The sequence below is a fragment of the Tigriopus californicus genome, chromosome 5 (assembly GCF_007210705.1).
Source record: "Tigriopus californicus strain San Diego chromosome 5, Tcal_SD_v2.1, whole genome shotgun sequence".
Taxonomy (NCBI): Eukaryota; Metazoa; Arthropoda; class Copepoda; order Harpacticoida; family Harpacticidae; genus Tigriopus; species Tigriopus californicus.
This window is the reverse complement of record NC_081444.1, coordinates 10425127-10440389: the sequence shown is the minus strand read 5'-3', so window position 1 is coordinate 10440389 and position 15263 is coordinate 10425127. Positions and strand designations below refer to the sequence as shown.

Genomic DNA, 15263 nt, shown 5'->3' with positions numbered 1-15263 from the left:
AGATCACAGAATGGTCGTTATTTTAGGGACTCATTCGTATTATCATCATCATCATCATCGTCGTCGTCGTCGTCGTCGTTGTCGTCGTTGTCGTCGTTGTCGTCGTTGTCGTCGCCGTCGTCCCTGGTTCATGATCTGGGGTCTTGGTATTCTGGGGGGGGTTGGGGGGTTGGACGTACTTCGTAAGCAGAGTCACTCTTGAACCTAATAATGGAAGGCTTGCTTGAGCAGCTCGAAATGGCATTTCCACTTACAGTAACTGTGTAATTGTTGTGTGATTGCAAGGGGAGTATCACTCACTCATCTTGTCAAGGCACAGGGTCACTGCCATTGCTGTCTCAGTGTGCTGCTTGCTCTATCTACCTTACTTTTGTCAGATTTCAAAAGAGCGACACACCTCATGGCCACCTGAACCTGACCGAGCTGAGAAACGAGCTCGGGAAAATGTACAAACTGGCTCATTGAGTCTCTAGCTACACTACGCACATCGAGTACAACAATACCTATTGGCGAGAATGAGCATTCGAGATAAACATTACCTTTCTTGGTCTTGAAGTCAACGAATAAGTGAGTGGGGCCTGGCCGAACTCTGGCATTCACTGTTGTCTGTCTGTCTGTCAGTCATGATCTGAATAGTCCCCGTGATGCCTCTTTTGCTTTTTTTTCTAAGCGAGATGCCTGCGCTACAGTCAAAGATTAGAAGACAACAATGAGGCAACAACGAGTTCCCGGTAATGGCTCCTGAGTGAATTTGCTTGTATGTCATTTAATGCCATTTACCAAGCTCCGCACCGCACAGCAAGCCCATTATGATCTCGGCCTTAAAAGCCTATTACGCTCAACAACAAATGAAAGCCCCCTAACTCAACTTGTTTAATACGCACACCATGATGTGAATGGCAATGCAATTGAAATAACTTTTCTCTATGATTCCATGGGCTGACCAAGGATGACATTCTTAAATGTGGTCAGAACAAAAACTGCCCAGGAAAAAATGTATCATATCATAAAAATCTGGTCTTCACCCGCCGAACAAGTGGGTAGTGTTGGTCCAATGAGCAATCGTTCTAGTGACTTCAGCTAGAAAGTACAGTAATGGTGGAGTTAGTTTACTGCTCCCACCGCTATAACAAACCACCGCTATCGAATCAGATTGTCGAAAAGCAAATTTGTCATTTTCAAGCCTTGACTAGGCTGAACCGACCGAGTCTTACGACGAACTACAAAGGGACTGGCTGGTTCAAGCGAGCGAGCGAGCGAGACTCGAATGACCTGTCCTCTTGAGGGATGAGTGGACTTTCATGCTATCTTTCGCTTGCTGCATGCTCATAGGGTTCCATCCCTACCAATGCAGACTTGGAGCTCGTATAAGAACGTTAATGTCCATGGACTCAAATCCAAAGGACCGGTTTTGACATTTTGGATTTTAGAATCAATAATACCCCTATTTTCCAAAATGGAAAAGACCTAATGAAAATTTTCGTTTGGGGAGATTCTGACGTTTGCTTGAATAATGATTTCCGCAAAATGAAAATGCCTATCGAAACGTTAAAGCAAGTTGACACTTATGTAGCAAAGGTTGTCATGATGAAACAAAAATAACTATTCATAAGAGAAACCCCGTTTTATGCTATATGAATTTATCAGATAAAATAATNTGAGGGATGAGTGGACTTTCATGCTATCTTTCGCTTACTGCATGCTCATAGGGTTCCATCCCTACCAATGCAGACTTGGAGCTCGTATAAGAACGTCAATGTCCATGGACTCAAATCCAAAGGACCGGTTTTGACATTTCGGATTTTAGAATCACTAATACCCTATTTTCCAAAATGGAAAAGACCTAATAAAAATTTTCGTTTGGGGGATTCTGACGTTTGCTTGAATAATGATTTCCGCAAAATGAAAATGCCTATCGAAACGTGAAAGCAAGTTGACACTTATGTAGCAAAGGTTGTCATGATGAAACAAAAATAACTATTCATAAGAGAAACCCCGTTTTACGCTACATGAATTTATCAGATAAAATAATCGACTGCCAAACGAACATTCTTTCAATCGGCCAAATATGAAGAGTTTGGAAAAACTACTCAGAGTACCAGTAGACCTCTCTATTTCCCGGTCCATGGGTTGCGACGTCCTGAGCTTTGGTTGAGATTGGCTCGCTCAATGGTTGGATGTTCTTCTAGATTAGAATGTATCCGACTTGAGATCTTAAGCCTCAATAGAGAGATGGCATTGTCTGGCAAAATATGATTTTATCACACTCTGACACTACCGCTACCACCTCCTTCGAGTAACCAGTCATCCACCTCGGGGTCAGTAAAAAGGTCCATAAAAGCAATTTGTCTCTGTAGCCATGACTTGAGGTCAGTTCTTCACGCAGTATCAGAATATCGACAACTATCCATTGCGGTACAGCGATGAACCCGTCAAAGATTTCGGGCTTATTAAACCCCCCCTTCTCTATTTGTCCCCATATACGCGCAGTACAAACCACAAACCAAACATTAGTAGAGTAAGTTGGGCTGAGCATCAATTCAGCGATCACAGTTCCAAATGCTTGATTTCGAAATTTATCAGTGAATCACCTCAAATATGTCAGTAGTCTCTGCCGCTGATCTTTTTTCTCTAGCAACTCTAATCCTCCTTATTGTGGGATTTCCTGCTGTTGGCGAGTCTCGTTTTGCAGGCAAAGCGTCCCTCAAAACCATGGTGATCATGATCATCAGGGAATATTTCCCGCGGTGCGGATCTATCTTCCTCAAAGACTGACCAACGATGACCACGAGGGTCGACCAAAATCTGCCGGACCAAGAAAGAAGGGACCCAACAACAAGAGCCGAGCAAACCGTTGCGATATCTTGCTATTCCACCACGATGAAGACGAGAAGGAGACGAAGGAGACTGAGCAATTGTTCCAGAATAGCTAACAAAACTCTCCTGCCGAGATTCCTCCTTTTCTCCTGGTGAGCGGTTTTCTTATGAGAACAAAGAGTGCAGATTCAGGTACACTTAATGCGCCCAAGAGCTTACTGCTTGATCTGGGATAACCTTTTGTTCGCCGGTGTGACAATGGTTCCACAATGGCGGAAAACATTGTCGTACGGCGATGTGTTGACAAGTTTTTTCTTCTGTTTCATACCAGGAGTTCCTTTGGCTTGTCCCACGAGTTTATTTGGTTAATTTGATGCGTGCATAATATCATCACCAAATAGTTAAAAGTCCAGGAATGCAAGAGAATATTGATTTCTAAAAGTTTTGAATAATTAACTAAGACCCGAAATACATGCATGTCAGCCCAAATCTCTATTGAAAAAGTGTTTGTGATGACGTTTCTTGTATAATTCTAAAAATTATCGATTTTCATGGGAGAGTCCAACTATAGAAAAGGGCTAACTCCTAGATTCATTTTTCGGTTTAAAGTATACATATGATACTTGATAACTATTCAGGACCATCACGTCCTGACAAAATAGGTTTGGTGTTTTTGAACGTGAAATTGCGTGAAATTTCTTGTTCAATCAACTTTCCATCTCTTACACCGAAACTCCAGATCGATAATTATGTCAAAGGCAATACTCCAACACTTGTAAGATCTAGATGCCAACGAACTACTTACAGAACACACTGTATAGCCAACGTTTTAGCCGTTCCTTAATCAAAGGAATAGGTTAAAATCAGGGTAGTAATGACGAAATTATAACAACTTTGTCATAATGCAATTACAGGGATTCGTTCCTTTTTTTGAAAAAGGAAGTGTAAAACCATTGGATAGTAATATGTTGTCATTGCAACGACCCCAAAACCCTAACATAACACGTCACTCGTTCCTGTTTTCACCCTCCAAAGTGGCCTTTAATGTCTCGTTTCTTTCTCGACAACTGAGGAAACTTGAAGCTTTTAGGCAATCGTAGCGGAAATTGCCATTATTTGCTACTTTCATTGAATGTGTTCTGAAGAGGAAAGATCAGGACTGAAAATTGTCCCTGCTCTGAACAACATTCAAGGTTGTTTGTGTTTTAATACTGTTGAATGTCACTACTGCATGGTTGACATCTTAATCAATGATTCCGAGCGCAATTGTCAAGCTTTTGGTTGACAGGAAATCTTCTTTTGGCTGGAGTACCCATGTTGCATCAAATTTCCCTACCCTCCACATTGCCATGACTTCAAGCCCACGCATGTTTCCAACAGGGAAGCTTTATGAGCTTGATAATTCCTTTTGCCAACCTTCAACAATCATAAATTGAGACTGGGAAAGATCTCTGTTTTAAGTGTGAAATGGTACCTAAATGGTATTTACTCCAGAAAAAAAGGTAAAACAGTTAATATTAAAGTATTGAAAAAGAGGCCAAATATTTGGAAGATATTTTAAATGTTTGATTGAATGCCATCGAAGATTGTCATTTTGAAATGTTTTGTAAGAAAATTTCAAAGAAGAGCGGAAAAGATAAAACCTTTGTTAATTATTCAAAAGAACTAAATCGATGCCGTTACCTTTTTACAATACCTTAAACAATACAACTTTCTAATATACAATGAAACAAAAATAAAGTTGCAACTTCATTCTGTTTCATTTCTTCAGGAACTACTAAAGACCTGGATACAATGCCCATTCCTTCGGCCGAAGTGAGCAATTTCTTACAAAACTATTCTTCGTAAAAAATGTAATGGCATTTGTTACTCGTCAGAGTTACGTACTTTTCCTACAATTCAAATGACGTCAGGATTTCAGGATTATTGGCTCGTCATGGCCATACTTTAGCAAATCTCTCAAATACAAAGTGTACTTTTGCCAAAATGTGCCAAATGCAGTTAAATAGTGCAAATATTCTTGGACTCAAGACTTCCCAAAAATATATTTTGATTTTGCAAAACTAAGTTAGGCTACTGCGACCACCTTTCACGGGCCCACACCTTACATTATCAGTTCATGACGGACTTAAGCCTGTTTTCTGAAAAAATCCAATGAAAAATAATGAGACTGTATTACTACGAATCCAGCCTTGAGTCCGGCTGATTTCTCCAAACTCTGGTAAACAAACTCGAGTGCACTCGGACTCAAATGACTCTCTATTTAGTCATTCTAATGTTTGGACAATCGGCAATTTCTGGTGAGATTGCCCCAAAGATTCACGTTTCTTTTAATTGCTCAGAGAGAAAACGAAAAAAAATTGCTTAGTCTTCTTTGAGTGAGAAATACATCTAATTTGGAACCTTGTGTGCAATAAAAATCAAACTGCGCGACTAAATATAATAGACCTTCTCCTAAAATGGTCTTTCGAACATTTGGTTGTTTGACTCTTTTATATATTGGGATAAGTAATTTCGTAATTTGTAAAATGAATTGAAACGTTTATCTTGTTTGAAACTTTGGCAGATATTTTTGTTGATTTTTGTCATCTTACAACACTTTAATTCATTTAATACCCAGTCAACACTTTGAAATCTGAACATTGGTCTAACTTAAACACCTAATCGATGCATAGTTTGCTCAAATGCCAAAAAAACGAATGATTGTATTTGAATATCTAAGCGTATTTTAAACTAAGCTAAGTTTTTCCCCCTGATGAAACTCACTCATTACCCAAATCCAGTGGAGCCGTTTGGCAACCCTGATATCAAAAATATTCGTGACTCAAAAAAATCCCCAATTATGATTTGTTGTTTGCGTCTATTTTGATCAGAATAAGAAAAGCGGTCGGTTATGAATGGTTTAAAATACGTAATGGGTGAAATATCTTCTTATTAGAAATCTAGTACTGAAAACTTTTATTAAATGTGTGAAGGTTGGAACACCTTTTAATGATTTGCGACCAGGTGATGAAAAAGATCATCCAAGATATTTAACAAAAGAGGAATTAAGTGATTCACATTTAATTTAGTGACGCCCACCTTTGCTCTTGAGTAGCATACGACTGTTTTATCTTTCAAAACATTGCCCGGCTATTCATAATGAAACGTTACGAAACAGAGAGCAATTCAATGACCTTTTTAAAATCGTAATCAAGTTCTTTGCTGGGCAACTTTAAACCTTCAGCCACTGTACTTGCATCCATGCATATGGGAACGGTCTTTACTAATAAATTAGTAGGTTCGTGTGCCATGATCAACTAGAGGGTAAGTTAACCAATCTCATTCAAACTGCTTGCTGCTATGTGCATAATAATTAGACCTCAAAAAAAAAGTTGCCTCTTTTGTCGAAACAATTTTTCAAATTGAGAAAAACGGGAAAAAGTTCAGAAAGTAAGAAAAACGTTGTGACAATGCGCAAAAAAAGGATTGAAAATGCAAAAACAAGTTGCAATAATGCAAAAATGTTACATTGGGAAAATGGTAGTTTTGATCTCCAGTTCGTCTCTTTCTTGCATTTCTACCTGTTACAATATTTACGCATACAATTGTATTTTCTATGCTATCCATTGAGTTTTCTTCGTTTCATTTACAGAAAATTGTCAATTTGTTGCTGCAAGGAATTCCAATCCCGGTAGCGGTAAGGAAGTCCGCACCAAAAAAAAATTTGATGCGTATTTTATGGCATACAAATGACACTCTTCTGGAGCCGAGTGATATTGCTTGGCTGATTTTCTCAAAATAATTTTGTTTTTGGTTGGATCATGGTAGATTTGATATGTTGTCAAGATGCGATATTTCGTGATATAAGCATATTGATATCATTCGCTGGTAGACAATATTGTATAAAGTTTTAGTTGGCAAATATTAGACGGATCATAACCTTTCGTTTGTATTATTCCGGGGTTACATTCCATGCAGCTGTTAGCAAAGCCGGTATTTTTTCGGCCAAAAAGGCTAAAAAAAGTTAAAAGGTGCTTTGCAATCTTATTTTTTCTGAGGTCTAATGATAATTCAAAGAGAGAGATTGGATGTACTTGCGCCATAAGTAACGAAAAGAGCTGTGGGCTCTATGAAGTACACATGAACAAAAATATATTATTCATATTCTTGGATTCCGAAGCTCATAAAGAGACATTTTCGAAGCAGCTTGATATTGTCTGCAAATTTGAAGTGAAACATACCCCTACAACTAGGGCTGGATTTACAGTTACTCTTAATCTTATTGCTCCTAAAGGTAATGGCTAAGACAGAAAGACTTGGCTCATTTTTAATCAATGTCAAATTCAAAATGAAACCAAGCTGAGGGCCCAAGATTTATTCAGAACTAATCCACTCGGACACAATAATTAGTTCTGCTCTATACAAAGCTATTCTAAAAGTCATTGGTCCAAACCATAGTCAAGAATGTAATTCGTCTGGAACTATTGCTATCAACGTTTAAATCTACTCATAGAAATCTTGTGACGAGAGTGAAAAAGGCTCAAGATGATAAAAAGTTTCTGAAAAAGGCCATATATAGATAGGAAAAAAAGACGTTTTCTACGATATGGTTATGAGTAGGGCCAGCCAAAACTTGCATCCTGATTTTGTGCAAATTTTACAAAAAACTTGCACATCAGATATTTTTCTGCAAAGTTATTGCATTTGCAACTTAAACAGCAATATTTGAAATTTTTCTGCAATTCATTGTACAATTTCAGCCATTCAGCAAAAATAGAGAAAAATTCATAATGTTTTTAACAATTCTGGTCAATATTAGGGAAATGTGAAATTTTACAAACTGATTTTTTTTAAATCTTTGGAAAATAGTACACGTACGTATGAAATAGATTGCAGGCATACTACCAACCATCTGCTCATGTATTCAATCCATCTTAATAAGCTTTTTATCATTGCAGTTTTTTAAAGATATTCATATTTTCCAAATGTTGGAACTCAGTTTTTTGGAATAATGAACTTCTCCTTTAAAAATCTGGCACATGCCGTGTTTTCATGATTTATGAATGGTCATCAAGTGGATGGATCATTTGGGAAAGAATTGACTTTACTTTCAAGAAACTGAAAAAGCTTAATTTCTTGATAAAGTTGTTCTGCAATACATTTGCCACGCTCTGGCATTATTGCTTTTCTGTTAATGAACTGAGATTATCTTTTTCAAGAAAATTCAGGATTTGCAAAATGCTGATCAGCCTAGGAGGCAGCATTGACAAAGCGAGAATATGCTCCTCAGGGATAGCAGGTTCAAATCCCAGAGCAGGAAGATATTGTGATATAATGGGCAGGAGTAACGAAATTACAGTAATTTGTTTCTTTTTTTGAGAACGGAACTGCACTCCCTTAACATTTCAAAATGGTGTAATTGTAAAGATCTAAATTTTTCCAAAAAATACTCATTACTCATTCCCTTTTTCACGCTCCAGTGTGACACTTCATTTTTCGTTTCTGCCTTGGCAACTAAGGAACTTGGAGCTCTTAGGCAATCCTAACAGAAATTTCCACGTTTTTCTATATTCATTTTATCCTACAGAGGACCCTCAGCGCTGAAAATTGTGCCTGCTTTTAACAAAAATTAATGTGCTTGTGGTTTCAAATATTTTTACATTTGCAGTGCTTTATTGTTTGTATTTTTCATTCAAATTCCGTTGAGCTCAAAGACCTATCCCTATCCGTTGGCTTAAGTACCGTATGTTGCACCAAATTCCTCAACACTCCCCATCTCCACCCATGACTCCAGGCACAGGGTTTAACAGGAGAATTATATAAGCTCAAGAATTTCTATATTGTTTTTTCCTGGTGACTTTATGCTTCATGGTTGTAAATGTTCCACTATCAACAGTTGAGACATGGAAAAAATTTCAGTATTGATGTGAAATATCGAAATAATAGGTACTCCAGTAGAAGTTAATACACTTAAATACTAACTACTCGGTTAAGTATTTTAAAAGGCGCTAGATATTTGGAAAATACAAAAAAATATTTTTTCAAAAATTTTCTTTGTCGAAACATTTTTAAAAACAGTTTCAATAACAGTAAAAAAAATCCCCATGCTGAATACATCTATCTTGACTTTGCCTTTCTCCTACCAAGTTTCAAATTTCAAAACATGAATGAGGTATGTTATCCCCTTAAGGTGTTCCTATTAAGCATTTCCGTTGGCTTAGCTCTCCTTAGCTTAGCCAAACAGCATTGCAAGAACGAGAGTAATGCAGTGCTAAGCAAATGAATAATATCAAAGTTCATTAACGAAACGTGTTGGCAAGAAAGCTTTAAATTTTAGGACTGTTTGAATCAAAAATATAATCATCATTTAATAAGGCTTAGTCTTGATGGAACAAAAACTGTCATTACATGTTTTGGCGATCAACTGTTGTGTCACATATTACTCTTTTTGACCAAAGTGATTGAAACTTTAAAAGGAACAACTAACGCCTTGCGTATTGGTTGATAGGGAAGTAAAAACAGTCTTCACACCCCACTTACCTCGAAACGTGTTGGTGCCTATGTTTGGATCGGCTATTTGCACATTTTTGTGCAAATTCGACTGATTTTTAGGCAAATTTGCTGGCAGTAAAGACCATATTTATCTGCAAATTTTTGCCGGCCCTGGTAATGAGAATTGCTTCATCTAAGATCATAAACTCGACTAGAGATGGCAAATCTGAATCAAAACATTAGATGCCATGCAGAGTAAGTAAATACAACGATAAGAAAGACAATTTGGCATCAATAACAACTGTGTAGGTAAATCTGTTGCACTTGGAAATACGATCTACCTGATAAACAACCGAAACAACTTCATGTGTGTGAATATAATGGCGTGCAGATTAATTTCTAGTTTGGTGTATGCGAGGTTTATAGGTAAAATTCAACACAAATCAGAATTTCAAATCTAGTCAATGATTTTATGTAACCACACTTTGCAGTAAAAGACTTGGAACCTACTCGATCTTCAAAGCTCAAAGTACTTTTTATTGGAAGAGCGGGAATCGACAACTGATCCATTATTTAATTGCTTCTAGAAATCAGAGAGAATCCATTCTAGTTGTTTTTTGACATCCTACTTGATCAGTCGAGATGAAGATTTCTAAAAACAGTCGTCAAGACCGAGGCTTGAAGAGGTACTTGAGGTCTATCCTTCCAGTTGACAAAATGCCCCAAACTCATACAGTAAAGCTTGACAGAAGCGACAAAAATCAGGCTTGGAATCCCAAAAGCGATAGGAACACGGAGCTTATATCCAATGTGGAACAAAGTTTCTTTTCCCAAACCACCATTCATGGTTTGAAGTATTTGCTAGAGCCAAAGAAAACGCGTTTTGAACGCGGTTTTTGGATCTTGGCCGTCATCTGTTCTTGGGCTTTTGCAGCCTTCATGATCATTCAGGTAATAATCACTTACCATTTTTTTTTCAATTCACCCCAACATATTGTGATAGTTAATCTAGCCTAAATCTTTCGTTCATTGGCAAATAACGATGCAATATTTTCAAGCTTTTGGAGGGCCAAGGCAAACAAAGAGAAAGCTAACATTATTAAGAATTCCATCCCGAGTTGCTCAAGATGGAAATTTATCATTTTTATTTAACTTCACATTCATGTAATACCTGACCTACCAACGAATTAGAGATAGCAAATCTATCTAGCCCTTGAATGTAGGCTTGATCAGGAATTTTAGCCAAAAACGTGGGCCAGTCTGTCTTGAAAGATCTTATTGCATCAACGCCGACATGTTCCCTACGAATAAACTATTGGTAAACCTCGAAAACAAGGTAGGAAAAATAAGCAAAAAAGGTAACTTAAATGTAGAAAAATTAGCCAAAAAAAGTAAGGAAACAGGTTGCAAAATCAGCCATAAAAAGGTGAAAAATGGTAGATTTGGGGAAAAAAGTTTAAAATAGGTGTGAGCTTGTCAAAAAGGTAAAGGAAAATATATATATTTTTCTTTTTTTGACACAAAGTATTCAAAAAAAATTAACATTTGTCTTTTAGCAAGAGAAATACAACTAACACATTATTATCATTGAGATAGTTTTTCGTAAGACTAAGGCATTGCTCAGAAAGCAGTTTCTACATCAACGCTTTCTGGGGATCTAAACTTTAGGTTCCATACATCAGCAGCGGTGACAAAACTGGGTGACATTTTTGCCTCTTATCATGTGTTGCCTTCGTGGCACTGGTGTTGTCAATTCCCTCAGGGTTGATTTCGTGCCCTTTGTTTTGCTTGAATCGGAAAAAGAACTAAACAAGGAAGCAAGGTGTAATAACATTGATTATTAATGAAGGTTGAAGTTTAAATTGCCATAGATTTAGTGCGTAGTTACCATTTTTAGGTCCCTCAAAAATTTTGGTTGCATTTATAACCACCATCCAAGTTTGTTTCCTGCTTTTGTGAGTAAAAGAACCATTTCAAGGATAAAAAGTAAAAAACAGGTACAAAAAAGTATTGTTTCCCCCCAAAAAGCGACAATTCGGGTAATTTGACAAAAATTTGGCCGAAAAAGGAAAAACCTAGGTTTTAGATTTTTACCTTCTTTCCTGGGTCTAACTATTGGAGAAAAACAAATTTTACAAAGAGAGTACCCAAGAAAGAGGAGAGGTGGATTTCAATGTTCTACCTAGCCTGGATTCTCGAAGGCTTGGAGGTGCTCTCAAACGCACATTAATCTCTGGACTTAAACGTGCGATATATCCAACCAAACTTTGAATAGCTTTACCCATTTTCAACTGGATATGCTCATCGAATTTGTTCATTACTTGAAAAAAAAACATTTCTTGGCAATCAACTTGGTTCATCTAAAAAAACTAAACTAAAAGTGCCAATAACTCCTAACCTTTAGGTCCTGGCCAAATGGCAGGAGAGTCCCATCCTAGTCAGTTATGATTCGACCACAACTCCAATTTGGGAGCTCCCATTTCCTGCTCTTACAATTTGCAACATGAATAAGGTAAGTGCAAAAAACGTCCCAAACACTTTTCTTCCACTGATCTTTCAACACTATTACAAAGGTTCAACGATCGAGAATCGAAGCTATTGAAGCCATACTGAAGCGTAATGCCTCGAATGATTTTTATGCCAAGGAGAGACGTTTTGCCACCGAAATTTGTCAAAAAACAACTGCCAGACATTCCGAACTCCAAAGAGCCCCTTCAAATCAGGATGTTTCGGTGGCGAACTTGGACATTGACGGGAAAATGTTGCAACACTACATGAATAATCTGGGCCAAGATTGCTCACAAATGTTGTTAAGATGCGAATTCAAAGGAATATCGAGGAATTGTTCAGAATTGTTCATACCTGTCATCACGGACGAAGGCCGTTGTTGCTCATTCAATATCATGCCCGAGTCCATTATGTTCAAGGACGTCAGTGTGGAGGCAAGAATACTTTTTAATTTACACTGAATCATGAGTCAGAGGCACATTTCTCAGACTTTGCGGAGCGACTGAAATGAACACTTCCCGAATCAATTCAAAGAAACAAGAAATCATTGAATCGATGAATCATTTCTCTCCGTTTAGCAACTTCAGGTTGAGGACCACGAAGAGACAGTGAAACTATGGTCGCATTGGGACATGGAAACCGGGTACAGATTTGGCCCCAACGAGTATGATGGCGAGATCAATATCACATCAGACGCTGAACCCATGCCCAGGCGAGCTGTAGCCCCTGGTCTGCACATGGGTTTGTCTGTTCTGTTGGATGTGAGGGAACAAGAGTATTATTGCTCTGGCACAGAGTCCATTGGATTCAAGGTAAATGATAGACACTTGATTTATCATTCATGAATGGGGTACTCCTTGGACAATCAAGCAATTATCGCCTTCTCCATTCTAGGCCCTTCTTCATACCCCGGCCACGTTACCGGAAATGATCGAGTATGGGTTTGCTTTTGAGCCAGGATCGGAGACGTTTCTGGCCGTAACACCAGAAATGATCCACGCCGAGGAACAGATCCACGGGATCAGTTATATCAAACGGCAATGCTATTTGAAGGGCGAAAGAAGATTGAAATACTTAAACCACTACACCTTCTTGAATTGTTTCATGGAGTGCGCTTCTAACTTTACATTTAAGGTTTGCCAACGATGGTATGATGTTATTGGCCAAAGGTGTTAGACCTAGAGTTGTTTTCCAGACTTGTGATTGTGTGGCATATTATATGCCTAGAAATTCTAAGACAATGCCCATATGCGCCCCGGAGCGGCATGCATGCGTCGATCGGGCAATTAAGATCGTCCAAGAATCCGCATTTGACGATAAGCACGCTGAGAACACGGAATGTAACTGCTTGCCGCCCTGTTCCGATTTCTCCTATCCCCACGAAACCTCGAAGAGCAAGTTAAAAGCGGCTCTCCTCAATCTGTCGCAGGACCTGATCAGTATGATTGATAAATGATAACGCTTTAGTGATTGAATCATGTATGTAGGCATGATATTCATCGTGTGTCCGTTCCTGCATTACAGAGGCCCATCCGGAGTTTTTGAATGAGTCCTACGTGAATCACAATTTGGCTTTGGTACACCTCCATTTCCAGAATCTCCATTTCATTCGCCATTTGAGGAGTGAGCTTTTTGGATTAACGGACTTCTTCGCTACGATCGGTGGATTATTGGGACTCAGCATGGGTTTTAGCGTGCTGAGTTTGGTAGAAATTGTGTACTTTTTGGTGCTCAAATTACTTTGCAAAGCCATCAAACCGAATTGACCAGGCGAATGAAGAAGTAGTTGACTTTTTTTAACAATTAATACGTGAGAGGTACAACGATTATATAAAATGACAAGAGTTTATGAAGCTTTTTGACCTTCGTTCTGGTCTTTTTCAAAGCCTTCATTGGTCTCTCCATTTTCCAAATCAATATCTTCAAATGTTGAATTTTTTGAACGCTCGGATTTCACATCTTTGTCGCGGTATTTACTACAAGCGTCAATTTTGGAAAATATTCTGAAAGAAAGGCAGTAAAGGTTGAAAAAGAATTTAAAGTCTAGCGACTATTCCAGAGTACTAACCTATCCCAATAGCCGAGGGAATGCATCCATTTAGGCAGAAAGTCCCAAGTGTCCAGACGGACTTTGCTTAAAGATTTTTTTGCCCAAGATTTGCGTTGTAGGACATTCACCACAATCACAAACACCAAAATGAGAATGGAGATAGTAAACATGATGATGAACACAATGTTGTTGAGGGAGATAAGAACCACGTAGATTGGGAGGAGAATAAACATGCCCACCAGATACACGAAGGCGAACCATCGATATTTGGCGGTTGTATTGCCCAAAATTTTGCACAAGTCGATTGGAATTCTGGAAACATGACCAATTAATTCCATGGCAGATTGAGTGAAACTTTGGCCAAAATTATAGTTACCTGGTGAAGGGAATCGGGTAGAACAAGACGATTGCCATGAGATTAAAGAAAAGGTGAACGAATGCGACAGTGATGGCCTTGTCAAAGTTGACGGACGTGGCCAAGGCCGCTAACATTCCCGTGGAGGTGGTTCCAATGTTGGAGCCAAGAAAGAGCGGATAACACGTTTCAATTTCGAGGAGACCAATGCCCACTAGAGGTGTGAGTGTGGAGGTGAATACGGAACTCGATTGAACCACAAATGTCAAGCAAGCTCCCACCACGATGTTCAAATAGCCATACAAGTAATTGAGCACTTTGGACTCAAATCTGGGATTGAGCACTTTCTTGATCACCACAGCAATAGCACCTATGTAAGTTAGTTGCAAGAAAACATTGATTGATGATTGAATTTAAAAATTCAAGATAGCACTTATTCGCTCATACTAACCTTGTAAGAGAGAGTTGAGAATCTTGACCATGATCATAAGTGACCCAACCAAGATGATCAAAGACGCTATCACCAAGATCAACCCCAGAGCCCAATCAGGCAAAGAAGCGAAGAGCTCGAATAAGTAGAAACAATCCTTGGCATCGCAGTCTTCCAGGAGAGTAGTGGCATTGTTTTCGATATTCGTACTCCAATCGTTGAGAACATCGGAGTCAATCTAAATCAAGATAATAAAACGTGATTACGATTCAGGTGAATCTTGAAATCTTGGTATCAGGCATACCTGAACAATCAAATCCGTGAATGGCTCGGTGATATACTTTAAAATTTTTATCTCTGTTGCATTGGAAGGCACAATTCCGTGTGCCACACCTTCAGCAACCAATTGCAGAGGGTGGCATATAACCTGGAGGGAGAAAAGAAGCACTTGGTTCCAATATCTACGTATACTTACGCCCAATTTGTTTAGGTTGCTAAATTGCTCATAAGAGACTCCTCACCTCTAACGAAAGCAAAACAATGACTGCACACCAATTGAACATGTCATGAACGGTCGCAGCGGCAAAGGATCGCCGAAACTCGTTACGATCCGCTACTTGGGTCAGGGA

The 15263-nt window shown here is 38.6% G+C and overlaps 2 protein-coding genes across 2 annotated transcripts in view; one reads left to right on the top strand and one right to left on the bottom strand.

Annotated features, from left to right (window-relative positions):
* Positions 1 to 10008: 10008 nt before the first annotated feature.
* LOC131880795 (pickpocket protein 28-like) lies at positions 10009 to 13664 on the top strand. Its single transcript, XM_059227501.1, has 7 exons — positions 10009 to 10287; positions 11696 to 11803; positions 11865 to 12233; positions 12378 to 12611; positions 12694 to 12933; positions 12995 to 13238; positions 13324 to 13664. Exons 1-7 carry the CDS (start codon positions 10009 to 10011, stop codon positions 13563 to 13565), a joined length of 1716 nt encoding a protein of 571 aa, XP_059083484.1. The 3' UTR covers positions 13566 to 13664.
* Positions 13646 to 15263, bottom strand: part of LOC131880266 (sodium-dependent phosphate transport protein 2B-like) — a gene marked incomplete in the record, with an annotated part of 2217 nt that continues 599 nt past the window's right edge. The window contains 6 exon segments of the mRNA XM_059226852.1: positions 13646 to 13802; positions 13868 to 14161; positions 14226 to 14574; positions 14656 to 14872; positions 14939 to 15061; positions 15156 to 15263. Coding sequence (XP_059082835.1) covers positions 13646 to 13802; positions 13868 to 14161; positions 14226 to 14574; positions 14656 to 14872; positions 14939 to 15061; positions 15156 to 15263 — 1248 coding nt within the window.